General features: G+C 52.0%; 1 protein-coding gene across 1 annotated transcript; it reads left to right on the top strand.

The window, feature by feature from the left end:
• The first annotated feature begins 7,473 nt into the window (after positions 1-7,473).
• On the top strand, positions 7,474-8,244 carry LOC102373940 (olfactory receptor 1361-like). The gene has a single exon (XM_006036039.1). The coding sequence runs from the start codon at positions 7,474-7,476 to the stop codon at positions 8,242-8,244; it is 771 nt and encodes a 256-aa protein (XP_006036101.1).
• The last annotated feature ends 5,767 nt before the right edge of the window (positions 8,245-14,011 follow it).

Genomic DNA, 14,011 nt, shown 5'->3' with positions numbered 1-14,011 from the left:
TCTTCCCCAACCCCAAGCTGGGGCAGCACCAAGCCCGCTAGCAGCCCACCCAGGCGGCCCTGAGTGGTGCTGCCACCGCGGAGGGATGGACTGGGACCCCCTGCAGCTCAGGGGCCACTTAGCCCAGCAGAGACTCACCCTCCAGCTGCAGGAGAGGAGGGCAGGCTCCATAGGAAAAAAAAAAGATCAGGCCCCTCACCATTTTTGCCTTCAGCAGGCTCTTGCAGCCAGACGAATGCCTAGGGCTGCCCGGGAATGGACCTTGCTCTTGGGGCAGTGTGGGAAGGCAGCAGGAAGGAGGCTGGGTTTGCTGGCGGCCAGAGATGGTGGTAGGGATGGTGCATGGGGCTGCCCAGCCTGGCTGCTAGCTGGCTGAGTGCTGCCTCAGCTCAGAGGCGCCTGATCCAAGGCTTCCCCAAGCCCACCTGACCTTTCAGCACCCTGTGAACTATCCCTGCCACCTTCTCTGGCTGACAGCACACCCAGCTTGCTCCTGGGGCACTGTGGGGAGTTGGATGGAGGGTGGCTGGGTGTGCTGGCAGCCGGAGAAGGTGGCAGGGATGGTGCACAGGGTGCTGGAAGCCTGGGAAGGCTCAGGGAAGTGTTGGATCAGGTGCCTCCAAGCTAGGGCAGCACCTGGCCAGCTAGCAGCCTGCCCGGGCTTCCATTGCCCCATGCATTCTCCCCGCAGTCTTCTTTAGCTGCCAGCAAACCCAGCTGTGCTTCTGCCACCTTCCTGTGCTGCTCCAGGGACAAGCCAGCCCATTCCCAGGCAGTCCCAGGCATCCTGTCAGGCACAGAAGACTGCTCACGGGCAGAAGCAGTGAGGGGCCCAATCCTTTTTTCCTATGGAGCCTGCCTGCTAAGGCCTGTGCAAATAGGCAACTATTCGATTTCGATTTGGCTGATTCAATTCAGAGATTCGAATTGCTTTTTTGATTCAATTTGGCCGAATTGATTAGGAAAAGATTTGGAGCTGATTCGGAGATTCGGCGATAGGGTATAATAGGGAATCAATTAAATATCTATAACTTTGTTGGTTTTTGGCTGATTCAAATGCAACTTGCAGGGGTGGTAGCCTCTGCTGAGGGTATGAAGCCTGCCAAGTTTCAAGTTGATAGGTGCAGGGGTTTCTGGGAAACTGCACCTCAAAGTCCTGAAAGCAAACCTCACGTCACATGTACACGTTAAGCCACAGCGGCGTGAAAACTGATGGGAGTGAGATGTCCAGCAGGTTGTAGTGTGTCAGAATTCCACTGTCTAATTTATAGTCAGTCCATGAGTTTCTGTACCTAGGAGGCTGATGAAGTGAACATAGGCCCGGCTGTGAAAAGTGTTTTGTAATTTGTTCCCTCCAGGATCAGGCCTGAGAGACTGGAAGCAGAGTGTTTTTTTGGTGAGGAAAGTGCCCCCACCCCCACAGGTAGTTGGGTATTGTTGCCTTTGATAGATCTGACTCCTCAGGTACCTCTGCACTTTTACCTGTGCTTCCACAACTCCCTTCCACCTCCCCCACCCCCAGCCTGTCCCTCACCCCCTGATGCCTCCGTTTCCATTTTCACTAACTGGCTTTCTTGCCTGCATTGCGGGCTAGGCCAGCCTCTGGCTTCTTTAATATTCCTTCCATCCAGGACCAGGAGACACACCAACTGCAGGTGCTTCCTCAGCCTGACAAAGGGTTTTTCAACTCAAAAGCTTCCTAAGATATACTTTTCTAACTATTTTGGTTTTTTTCATAATAAACATATAAACATAAAAACACAAGATAAACCATCACACACTACGAGTGTACCCAGTTCTGTCTGGGTACCTTTGATGCTGCTGGTGCTATTGGTGTTGAGCCAGCTAAGTTATTTTGACCTGCCGTCATTTATAGTGGTGGACTGGACCAAGGTTGTAGGGGAGGAGGAGACCTCATGGGGGTATACTGCCGTGTTGTACAGAGGCCCCAGCGTCAGGAAGGGTGCATCTGAACACACACATAGTCCCACAAACACCCATGTCACGAGTTATGCCTGCCTGTGGCCAGAGGTGCAGGGCCCCAGAACCCAGACTCCCCCTGTACCTATCTCCTTGACAGCTGGCAGCCTTTGTGGCTACAGCAGGCCCTAGCGGGCCAGCAGTTTTCACCCCCACTGTGCTTTAACACACACACAGTGTCACCTATGTCATGAGTTTTGCTTGCCAGCAGTTTGAGGTGCACTTTCCTAGAAACCCCTGCATCTATCACCTTGAAACTTGGCAGGCTTCGTGGCCTCAGCAGGGGCCACCACCCCTGCAGTTTTGACCCCACTGTAGCTTAACACATACACATGACACGAGTTTTGCTTTAAAAAATTTGGGGTACAGTTTCCCCCAAACCCCAGCACAGATCTTCTTGCCTGCCTGCAGTTTTGACCCTGCTGTGGCTTAACACATATACGAGACATGAGTTTTGCTTTCAAGATTTTGGGGTGAAGTTTCTCCAATCCCCTCTGCATCTATTTCCTTGAAACTTAGCAGGTTTTGTGGCCTCCACAGGGGCTAGCATGCCTGCAGTTTTGACCTCACTGTGTCTTAACACATACACGTGACACAAGTTCTGCTTTCAGGATTTTGGGGTGCAGTTTCTCTGAAACCCGTATACCTATCATCTTGAAACATGGCAGACTTTGTGGCCTCCACAGGGGCTACCATCCCTGCAGTTTTGACCCTGCTGTGACTTAAGACATACACGTGACATGAGTTTTGCTCTCAAGATTTTGGGGTGCAGTTTCTCTGAAGCCCCTACATCTATCTTCTTGAAACTTGGCAGGCATCATGCCCTCTGAAGGGGCTACCATTCTGACAAGTTTCACCCAAACCTGGCCATAAATAACAAAATTATAGCCTGTTTTGATCTTCCCCATTATATCCCACGGGTGAAACGTCAAAACAGGGTTGAAAGGGCAAGCGTTTCGATGGAACAAAATGGAACAGCTGCTTTGACTCAAAACAAAAGTCGAAACAAAACTCTGTTCTGTCAAAACGTTGAAATGCTGGTCAAAACGGAACACTTCCGTTTCACACAGCCCTATTCTCTCTCTCTCTCTCTCTCTCTCTCTCTCTCTCAAGTCTAAAGTGCAAATCGTCCCTCCCTTCTGCTTGACTTCAGAGTAACACGGCTTATTACTTATCTCTGCCAGGGAGAACAGACATCCCTATTGCCCCTGACCAGAGTGAGGGGGTCCCTGGGGCAGGCCACCTGTCACTGTTAGCGCAGCTGGACAAACATGTGGTGTGAGGTCCCCTGGCCACCACCAGGGCCAAGGGGGTAAGGGGCCTGGTTACAGCTGGGACTGACTGTACCTCATCTGTACCTGCAGTGAGTTCAGTGGAAGAAGGATCTGAGCCTGATGCTGACCTGCTTGGCAGCCTACACTGTATGGTAAGAGGGAACTCTACATGCCAGCAGCACTAATGAGGGCCTGGGGACTGCATCTTGTGGGGGAAGAAACCATTAAAGAGCCCAGGGATTCCCCACCCCTCTGCACAGGGCCCCACGTAGGCAAATGCACCTGCCAGTCACCTCTTTTCACAGTCAAGCTCAAGCCAGTGACTTTGACACTTCCTTTGGCTTTGCTGTGATTCACCCATTGCCCTCTGCTCCACCAAGGGAAGAGCCTGCTTGGTCCTTTGCACCAGGTAAGTCTTCTGTCTGGCAGAGCTGCTTGTGAAACATCTACACTGCTGCAGCAAATCAGATGTTCTCTCTGAAGAAGCAGTTGGGCTGATTTCTGTCTGCTCCATCCTGGGAGCCGTTATGAACAGCAGGAGGTGGGTAGACATGGGCAGTCTGGTGAAAGCCAAATGAAATGAGGCACCTTGGAGACAGAACAGTTTCTAAGCTCAGGGGTAGTGCTCTCTGGGATGTTCCTGACCCATCTTTGACTTGTGCTGACTGGGAACTGCCTTTGTGTGTAATGCTCTCCCTGCAGAGGGATGGCACATTATCTGCTTTCATGGGCTAGGGACAGATTGGTATAGAATCATAGAATCACAGAAAGTTAGGGTTGGAAGGGACCTCAGGAGGTCATCTAGTCCAACCTCCTGCTTAAAGCAGGACCAGCCCCAACTAAATCATCCCAGCCAAAGCTTTGTCTAGCTGGGTTTTGAAAACATCCAAGGATGGAGCTTCCACCACCTCTCTGGGTAACCTGTTCCAGTTTTTACTACCCTCCTAGTGAGAAAATTCTTCCTAATATCTAACCTATACTTTCCTTGCTGCAACTTGAGACTGTTTCTCCTTGTTCTGTCATCTGCTACCACTAAGAATAGCCTAGCTCCATCCTCTTTTGAACCCTACTTCAGGTAGTTGAAGACTGCTATCAAGTCTTCTCTTCTCTAGACTAAATAAACCCAGTTCTCTGTCTTTCCTCATAAGTCCTGTCTCCCAGCCCCCTCACCATTTTTGTTGTCCTCCATTACACTCTCTTCAATTTGTCCACATCCTTTTTGTAGTGGGGGGCCCAAAACTGACTGAACACAGTATTCCAGAGGTGTCCTCACCAGTGCTGAATAGAAGGGAATAATCACTTCCCTTGACCTACAAGCAACACACCTACCAATGCAGCCCAGTATGCCGTTAGCCTTCTTAGCAACTACTGGCTCACTGCTGGCTCATATTTAGCTTATTGTCCACTGTAACCCCCAGGTCTTTTTCTGCAGCGCTGCTGCCCAGCCAGTCAGCCCCCAGCCTGTACTGGTGCATGGGGTTGCTCTGTCCTAAGTGCAGGACTTTGAACTTGTCCTTGTTGAACCTCATGAGATTCCTTTTGGCCTAATCCTCCAGTTGGTCTAGGTCACTCTGAATCCTAACTGTACCCTCCAGCTTATTCTCCATTCTTCCAGGCTAGACATAAGGAATAACTTCTTTACTGTCCGAGCCCCCAAGGTCTGGAATAGACTGCTGCCGGAGGTGGTTCAAGCACCTACTTTGAACACCTTCAAGAGACATTTGAATGTTTATCTTGCTGGGATCCTATGAGCCCTGCTGACTTCCTGTCCCTGGGGCAGGGGGCTGGACTCAAAGATTTCCTGAGGTCCCTTCCAGCCCTAGGGTCTATGGAATATCTACTACTCCCCTGTCCTCATGGCTTGGTGTCATCTGCAAACTTGCTGAGGGTGGACTCTATGCCATCTTCCAAGTCATTGATGAAGACATTGAACAAAACTGGCCCCAGGATCAAGCCCTGGGGCACTCCACTTGATACCAGTTGCCAACTAGACACTGAGCCATTTATTACTACTCTCTGAGCCCAATGCTCCAGCTAGTTTTCTATCCACCTTACAGTCTATTAATCCAACCCATAATTCCTTATCGTGCCTGCAAGAGTGCTATGGGAGACCATATCAAAACCTTGCTAAAATGAAGGTACACCACATCCACCGGTCTCTCCGCATCCACAGAGCCAGTCACCTCATCATAGAAGGCGATAATCAGGTTGGTCTGACTTGCTCCTGGTGAATCCATGTTGACTGTTCCTAATCACCCTTTTCTCCTCCAAGTGCTTAGAAATGGATTCCTTGAGGATCTGCTCCATGATTTTTCCAGTGACTGAGGTGAGGTTAACTGGTCTGCAGTTCCCTGGACCCTCCTTTTTCCCTTTTTAAAATATGGGCACTATGTTTGCCCTTTCCCTATCATCTGGGACCTCTCCTGGTTGCCATGAGTTTTCAGAGATGATGGCCAATGGGTCTGCAATCACATCAGCCAACTCCCTCAGCACCCTCAGGTGGATGCCATCTGGCCCCAAGGACTTGTACACATCACCCTTTTCTAAGTAGTCCCTAACCTGGTCTTTCACAACTGAGGGCTGCTCACCTCTTCTCCAAACTGTGCTGCCAGATGCCGTATCTAGGAGTTGTCTTTGCCTGTGAAAATGGAGGCAAAAAAGACATTGAGCACTACAGCCTTTTCTGCATCCTCTGTCACAAGGTTGCCTCCCCCATTCAGTAAGGGACCCACACTTTCCCTGTTCCTCCTCTTGCTACTGATATACTTGTAGAAACCCTTTCTACCCTTCACATCCCTTGCTAGCTGCAACTCCAATTGTGTGTTAGCCTTCCTGACTTTATCCTTGCAGGATATGAACACCAGGAGTCCTCATGGGCACTCCCAGGCCTCATACACACCTGAGGCACTTCCCTGCAAGGCACTTGCAAGCCAGTAATGTGTACCAAAGTGTGCCTAAGAGACCGTGTCCCTAGCTGGTCCTTACAAACTGAGTGACCTCCTAGCATGCCCAGATTGACAGAGGAGCTTATGGGGTTAAACAGAAAGCTGACTGCTGCACAGTGCAGAAAGTCCAGGTGTAGCCTTCCAAACAGTGTAAGGGCTCCTCCCCATGGCTGTAACACGCTCACAGATGGTGGCTGTGGAGATCTCTGGGAGAGACACTGCACTGGTACAGGACCATGGCATGCCTGTCGATACAGCTTTCCAGCAGAGGCTACTATAAGAGCCTGAGGTGGTGCAGAGACTGTGGCTGCAGAAATGGTAGTCAGGATGGTACTTCCCTGGCCCTGCAAGTCTCTCCCTGCTGTATCAGGCATCCTGACTCTACTGTCCTTCACTCTTCATGTGCATGCCATGATAAAGCCCTGACCTGGTCCTAGGAGGTCCATACACGGCAGCATGGCAGCTCCCATTTTCTGATACCAAGAAGTTATGGGCACCTGGAGCCTTTGACCTTAATACAGAGAAGCACTTGAATCTGTGAATAATTTAACCATGAAGGATGCAATGTTCAGCATGTACATGTGCTGACCTGGGCCCTTCCCAAGGGAAGGGGAGCAATGGTCTGTAGTAGAGCTAGAGCAGTAGAGCTAGAGCACAGCATGTCCTTCTGGGAAGGGCAGGGCAGGGCAGGGCAGGGCAGCTGGGTTGTACATGACTGAATGCGAGCACAGCCCAATGTGTTGGCACTTGATGTGAGTGGGGCACTTGCTGTGAGCTGACACAGGCACAGGCACTGGGAAGCTGCCCCAGAATTGGGGTTCTCCTCAGGGTAGAGGGATGCTTCTCTGGGATTCTTCACTGTGTATTTCCAGGGTTACAAGTGCCATCCTCCTTCTCAGCTCTCTTTAACCATAACCAGAGCACTCATGTCAGGCTGCCCCAACATTACTGGTGAGAGCTCCCTGCTTTGACCCCAGGGTCCTGAAGGTTTTCATCAGGGGCTTTTTCAGAGTTTTAGACATGCTTGAAATGACCTGCAGTTGAATGCCTCATGGCATCCAACACATGGGGAGATGGTGAGGAAAGGGAGTCAGAGAGTCGTGAGGGCACTGGGGACAGGAAGGATTCAGGGATCAAAGAACTACTGAGGTTGTGCCCTGCAAAAAAAACCAGAGCCTGTTACTTGAGGGTCTCTGGTTTATTGTCCTGTGACTATTTCTCCATTTATCTCTGCTCCTTCCACTCCCTTCTCAGGGGACAGGCAGCACTGAGCGATGGAGCTGGACAATCAAACCATCCAGACAGAATTCCTCCTCTTGGGCCTTTTGGATGCAGGGCCCTGGCAGGCTGTGCTGTTCCTGGTCTGTCTCTGTGTCTACCTAGCAGGGCTGGTGGGGAACCTGCTCCTTGTCTTCTTGGTAATAACTGATTCGCACCTGGACACCCCCATGTACTTTTTCCTTGGTAACTTCTCCTTCCTAGAGATCTGCTTCACATCAGTGACCGTGCCCAGGCTCCTAGCTAACACACTGGCAAGCATGAAGGCCATTTCTCTGCCTGGCTGCCTACTGCAGGTGTACTTCCTGCACTCCATGGGCTGCACAGAGTGCTTCCTCCTGGCTATAATGGCCTTTGACCGCTACCTGGCCATACACAGGCCCCTGCACTACAGCACCGTCATGACCAGGCGCCTCTGTGTGACCCTGGCGGCCACCACATGGATTGCCTGCCTCCTCTACTCCTCCCTCCACAGCGTGATCCTGTCTCAGCTCTCCTTCTGCAGGAGGTCCCAGGAAATCCATCACTACTTCTGCGATATTCCCGCTCTGCTGCAGGCAGCCTGCTCAGATGTTTCCCTTGGCAAGAGCATGCTCCATGTGGCTGGTATGGTGGGGGTGGTCTGTCCCTTTGCCTGGACCTTGTTCTCCTATGTCCTCATCCTTGCAGCCATCCTGCGCATCCGCTCTGCCCAGGGCCGAGCCAAAGCCTTCTCCACTTGCACCTCCCACATCACCATGGTTCTGCTCACTACAGCACCGTCATGACCAGGCGCCTCTGTGTGACCCTGGCGGCCACCACATGGATTGCCTGCCTCCTCTACTCCTCCCTCCACAGCGTGATCCTGTCTCAGCTCTCCTTCTGCAGGAGGTCCCAGGAAATCCATCACTACTTCTGCGATATTCCCGCTCTGCTGCAGGCAGCCTGCTCAGATGTTTCCCTTGGCAAGAGCGTGCTGCATGTTGCTGGCACAGTGGTGGTGGTCTGTCCCTTTGCCTGGACCTTGCTCTCCTATGTCCTCATCCTTGCAGCCATCCTGCGCATCCGCTCTGCCCAGGGCCGAGCCAAAGCCTTCTCCACTTGCACCTCCCACCTTACCATGGTTCTGCTTTTCTACGGCACAGTCTCCATAGCGTATGTGCGGCCTCAGAGGAGCTGCTGCTCAGAGATGGACCGGCTGGTGTCACTGCTCTACACCATCGTGACTCCCACACTGAACCCCGTTGTGTACAGCCTGAGGAACAAGGAGGTGAAGGGAGCCCTGAAGAGACTGCTGAGCCGGGCAGATTGCTCCTAGAGGACCCGCCCTGCCCTTTGTGTTGCTGCTTCTTGCTCCACCCCCATCTAGCCTCCATGATGGCTGCACCTGGTTTGCCTTCTCCCTGCCCACAACACCTGGAGTTGGGTGGGTGACTCTCATAGCTACCTACCAGAGCCGGCCTTAGGGAAAATGGCACCCTGGGTGAACTTGTATTTTGTCACCCCACCCAAGTGTCACCCCCTCCCACCCTAGCAGGCAGAGGCAGGCAGGCAGGAGTGCGGGTCTCAGTCTAGCGGGAAAGCAGAACAGCATAATGTGCCAGGCAGACGGGCAGCTGGGCAGACACCGCTGCTGCCACTCATACTGCCCAGCCCAGCTTGTCCTGAGCGGTGGCTGGAGGTGGGCTGAGTTGGGCACCACTCCTCCTACCTGGGTTGGGGATCGGCCAGGATGGTCTAGAGCAGGGGGCAAGTGCACGTATGTGCGTGGATCTCCTTTGACCATAGTGCCCTGGGCAATTGCCTACTTTGCCCACCCCTAAGGCCAGCTCTGCTGACCACCTGGGAACCCAGCTTCTTTCCCTGCAAGATTTCACAGTTCCCTTCCATGTGTCCCAGGCCCTCTGTAGCTCAGCACCTTCTGATTGTTTCTCTCTGTGCAGTGACCACGAGTGGCCATTGCTTAGCTGTGTCTGGGTCAGTAAATCATATGGTGTCTTCACTGGTCAGCATGAAGCTTCCAGCAGAACAGCTTGTGGGTGGGCAGTCACAGTTTTATTTCTCATGCATGTAGCTTTGCTGACTGCTGTCTGGGAAACACTAGGCAGGGAGTGATTGGTGACGTGGCCACCAGAATACCCTGTGCTGTTCTGATGGCCAGAATTTTAGGAGGATGTCGATCACATGGAGGCAGTGCAGAGAACTGAGGAAAGGGTGGGGGATATGCCAATGGATGAATGTTGAAACCAGAGTAACTCAGACTCCAAAGAGCAAATTTTAGCAGTTGAAGTAACCCTTGGAATGATGTGCCAAGAGCTGTGGTGGATTCTCCATTTTTAAATCAGAGCTGAATTTTTTTTTCTTTTTCCTGAAAGATGCACCTGGCTCGACCAGGAATTCATTCAGGGAAACCTCAGTCCTGCCCATTGCCATTTTTAACTTTAGTTTGGTAATTATTCTGCCACCTCCCCTGCCCTTTCCCTTCCCCCATTTGCTTTCCCATTTTCCTACATTTTTCTGGATTTCCCTTAATGCCCCAATAATATTTATGAATGTCTAATTATTTTAAATGTTTTGTTTAATTCTTCAAAAATGGATAAAATAATGGAATAATCAAAATTACATTAATCTAATGACATCTAATTTGTTTTACTTAATTTCCCATGGTACAAGGCCAACAAGCAGTCCTGTGATGCTGCATAGGGTTGCCACTGATCTGTTGAGTATTTTGGGACACACAAGGGGAAGAGCTAGACCGGGAATTCTTAAGTCAGCTCACCGAGGTACTTAGGTCAAAGGACATGGTCATCATGGGTGACCTGAACTTTCCAGACATCTGCAGGAAAGAGCAGTCAGCCAGGTCTGACCGCTCACATAGGTTCCTAGCCGAGATACAGGACCTCCATCTATCCCAGAAGGTGCACAGCCCCACCAGGGGAAATGCCTTGTTGGATCTGGTGCTGGCCATGGGCGACGATCTGGTGAGGGGACTGCCGGTGCTCGACCACCTGGGCGACAGCGATCATCGCCTGCTGGAATTCACCATCCAGCACAAGGTGGCAAAACCCTGCAGCAAAGCAGCAGCCCTGGACTTCAGGAGGGCGGACTTCAACAAGGTAAGGAGACTAATTGGGGAGGCACTGAGGTCCTGGAGGGGAGAGGAGTCGGGTGTCCAAGAAGAGTGGACGTTCCTTAAGGAGATGATCCTCCAAGCCCAAAGGGAGGTAATCCCAACACGGATCAAAGGGGGCAAGAGGGTGCAAAAGCCCCCATGGCTCACCAAAAGCATACAGGAATGTCTCAGAGCTAAAAAGGAGGTGTACACCCAATGGAAGGGAGTGGCCATCACCAGGGAGGACTATACCTCGGTTGCTCAGGGCTCTAGGGGGTCAGTCAGGAAGGGCAAGGCAGAGATGGAACTGGGACTAGCAACCCGGATCAAAGACAACAAGAAGTCCTTTTTTAAATACATAGGGGGCAAAAAGAAGGTACTGGGTAACATGGGGCCGCTACAAGATACGCTAGGAAATCTGGTCGGGGAGGCACACCCAGGCCCAGGGACAGTGATGATTTTGTCAGGGAACTTCTGGAGGGACTGGATGTATTTAAATCAGCTGGTCCTGACGACCTCCACCCCTGAGTGCTGAGGGAATTTGCAGAGGTCAAGGCGGGACGCCCTGTCACGGCTTAACGAGCACTTGTGGTGCTCTGGTGTGGTGCAAGAGGACTGGAAAAGGGCCAATATGGTTCCCATTATAAAAAAAGGGAGGGAGGAGGACCCAGGGAACTATAGGCCTGTTAGCCTTACGTCGATCCTGGGTAAGCTATTTGAGAGAATTATCCTGGCGCATGTCCGCGAGGGGCCGGCAGGGGAGGTTATGCCTAGGGGCAACAAACACGGGTTCATTAGAGGCAGGTCCTGTCAGACCAACCTGGTGGCCTTCTATGACCAGGTCACAAAATCCTTAGATGCAGGGATAGCAGTGGATGTAGTCTTTCTGGACTTTAGAAAGGCCTTCAACACTGTCTCTCACCCCATTCTCATTAAAACACTAGGGGACTGTGGCGTCAACACCTACACAGTCAAATGGGTTGCTAACTGGCTGGAGGGCCGCACCCAGAGAGTGGTGGTGGACAAGACCCACTCAACCTGGAGGGATGTGGGCAGTGGGGTCCCCCAGGGCTCGGTCCTCTGGCCCGCGCTGTTCAATATCTTCATTAGCAACTTGGATGGGGGGCTAAAAAGCACCCTGTTCAAATTCGCAGATGACAGATGTGGGGGGAGGTGGGCACGCTGGAAGGGAGGAATAGGCTGCAATTGGACCTGGACAGGTTACAGGGGTGGGCAGAAAAGGATCTTGGTGTCGTTATTGAGGCCAATATGAACGTAGGCCGACAGTGTGGGGACGCGGTCAGGAAGGCCAACCACACCTTGTCGTTCATCCACAGATGCATCTCCAGCAGGTCCAAGGAGGTCCTCCCCCTCTATGCGACACTGGTCAGGCTGCAGTTGGAGTACTGTGTCCAGTTCTGGGCGCTGCACTTCAGGAGGGATGTGGACAAGATCGAGAGGGTCCAGAGGAGGGCCACTCGCATGATCAGGGGTCAGCAGGGCAGGCCCTACAAGGAGAGGGTAAGGAACCTGAACCTGTTCAGCCTCCACAAGAGAAAGCTGAGGGGGATCTAGTGGCCTGTTACAAACTAGTCAGGGGGGACCAGCAGGCATTGGGGGAGTCCCTGTTCCCCCGAACACTATCAGGAGTGACTAGAAATAACGGTCACAAGCTAGCAGAGGGTAGGTTCAGACTAGACATCAGGAGGCGCTACTTCACTGTCAGGGAAGCTGGGATCTGGAACCAACTTCCAGGAGAAATGGTGCTGGCTCCTACCCTGGGGGTCTTTAAAAGGAGGCTGGATGAACACCTTGCTGGGGGCGTTTGACCCCAGTACTCTTTCCTGCCATGGCAGGGGCTTGGGCTTGATGATCTGCTTGATGATCTGCTCAGGTCTCTTCTGACCCTACCAACTATGAAACAAGCCCATCCACCCTACAAACTCCTGGCTTGCTTCTCCTGGGCTTCTCTCCTGGCCTCCACTGCTCCGTGTGAGCTGCCCTGCTGGGGACCTTCAGACCTGGGATCTGTGCTGCATGTGCTGTGTGCGTGTCAAGGGCCTTAAACTCTTCATGCCACAAAGGCAGCCTCTGGGCTCTGTTGCCAGGAGGCTACAGGGACTGAGAGGTGTGGGCTGCTTTGGCACCAATACATGGGGAAAATGCTGCTGTGTTTGCCATGAAGCAAATCAAGCTCCCTCCTCCCAGGTTCTGCAGGGCCCTGTGGATCCTTTATATGCAATGGTGGTCTGTCACAGAGACCAGCTACAAACCTGATGCCTTTTCTGTATTTTTATGAATGATTTTACTGTCTTTGTCTAGTAATGGAGCCATTTCTTTGTTCCTCATATTGTTAATAAACTCTCTATATCAGCCATGGGCTTCCCCTGATGTCTTTACTTCCTTTCCTTTATCTGCCCCAGCACAGAGTGGCAAGGACTGTTATAGAAAGTTTATTTTTCACTGTAGCTGTGGAGCCTGATCTCTTCCTACGAGCAACCACACATCTTTTACCAAGCAGTTTCCCTGGGATTGGATTAGCCTAAGAGAGTTGTGGTGCTTGTTGTGGTTGTTCCTGGTCCTTGCCTGTGCATGCTGTAGCTTGAGGGGCCTTTAGTTTGTGGTACAGTGCCACAGGAAAGGCCTTTGTGGGCTTTGTGGTAGAAATGCCACCGTCTGTGTCCCTCTCCAGAAATCTCTCTCTGCCAGCTTGAGAGGTGGGTGTTGAATTCCTCAGGGCGGGGGGTCTGCCTCCCTGCCTACATGACAAAAGCCTGGTGCCTCGGAGGCGGATGCTCTGGTCACCTGGGGGGGAGGGAAAAGCGGCCAGGGATGCTTTTTAAACCGATTGGCTAGTGGCCAGCACTGGCAGCTTCGATTGGACCGGGCTGCTGAGGTCAGAGAGGTTATTTAAAGGCCTGGTCCAGGAAGAAGGCATCCATTAGCCATGCGGTCATCCAGGTGAATCTGATACTGGGAGAGGAGCTTCACCATCTGAAACAGGCTCTCTCCTCATAACCGCATACTCAAAGAGGGCCCTGCCTCCAGAGGAGAACTCCAACCACCTCTGGATGATGCGCGTGAGTAACCTGCTCGAGATCCGACTAGATATTTAACTTCAGTAACTCAGATGCAAGATCAAAAGGGCTACCTCAGCCATACTGGTTTGCTCTATGGGATCCCTCTGATATTCCTGTCATATTTCTATGATACTGATCTACCTTTTACCCCGTTTTCGCCCTACCCCCTGTAATCAATAAAGTTCTCCTTTGTGACCGGTGTGGGAGACTTATTGAGGGGTGGGTCTAAATTATGCCAAGGAGGCCCCTTAGGTCTATGGACTAAGGGAGACTTTCCTAATAAGCCCCTGACTTGGGGAAGGGCCCCAAGTGCCTGTATTGGGTCTAGTACCCATTGGACGATCAGGCCTGTGTTCTCCAAGG

Source organism: Alligator sinensis, unplaced genomic scaffold, assembly GCF_000455745.1.
Source record: "Alligator sinensis unplaced genomic scaffold, ASM45574v1 scaffold662_3, whole genome shotgun sequence".
In the NCBI taxonomy this organism is placed as follows: domain Eukaryota; kingdom Metazoa; phylum Chordata; order Crocodylia; family Alligatoridae; genus Alligator; species Alligator sinensis.
This window is presented reverse-complemented; position numbering and strand designations above follow the sequence as displayed.

What these genes read in the sequence shown, in the direction of transcription:
- LOC102373940 (XM_006036039.1), top strand. Translation starts at nt 7,474, where the DNA reads ATGGAGCTGGACAATCAAACCATCCAGACAGAATTCCTCCTCTTGGGC.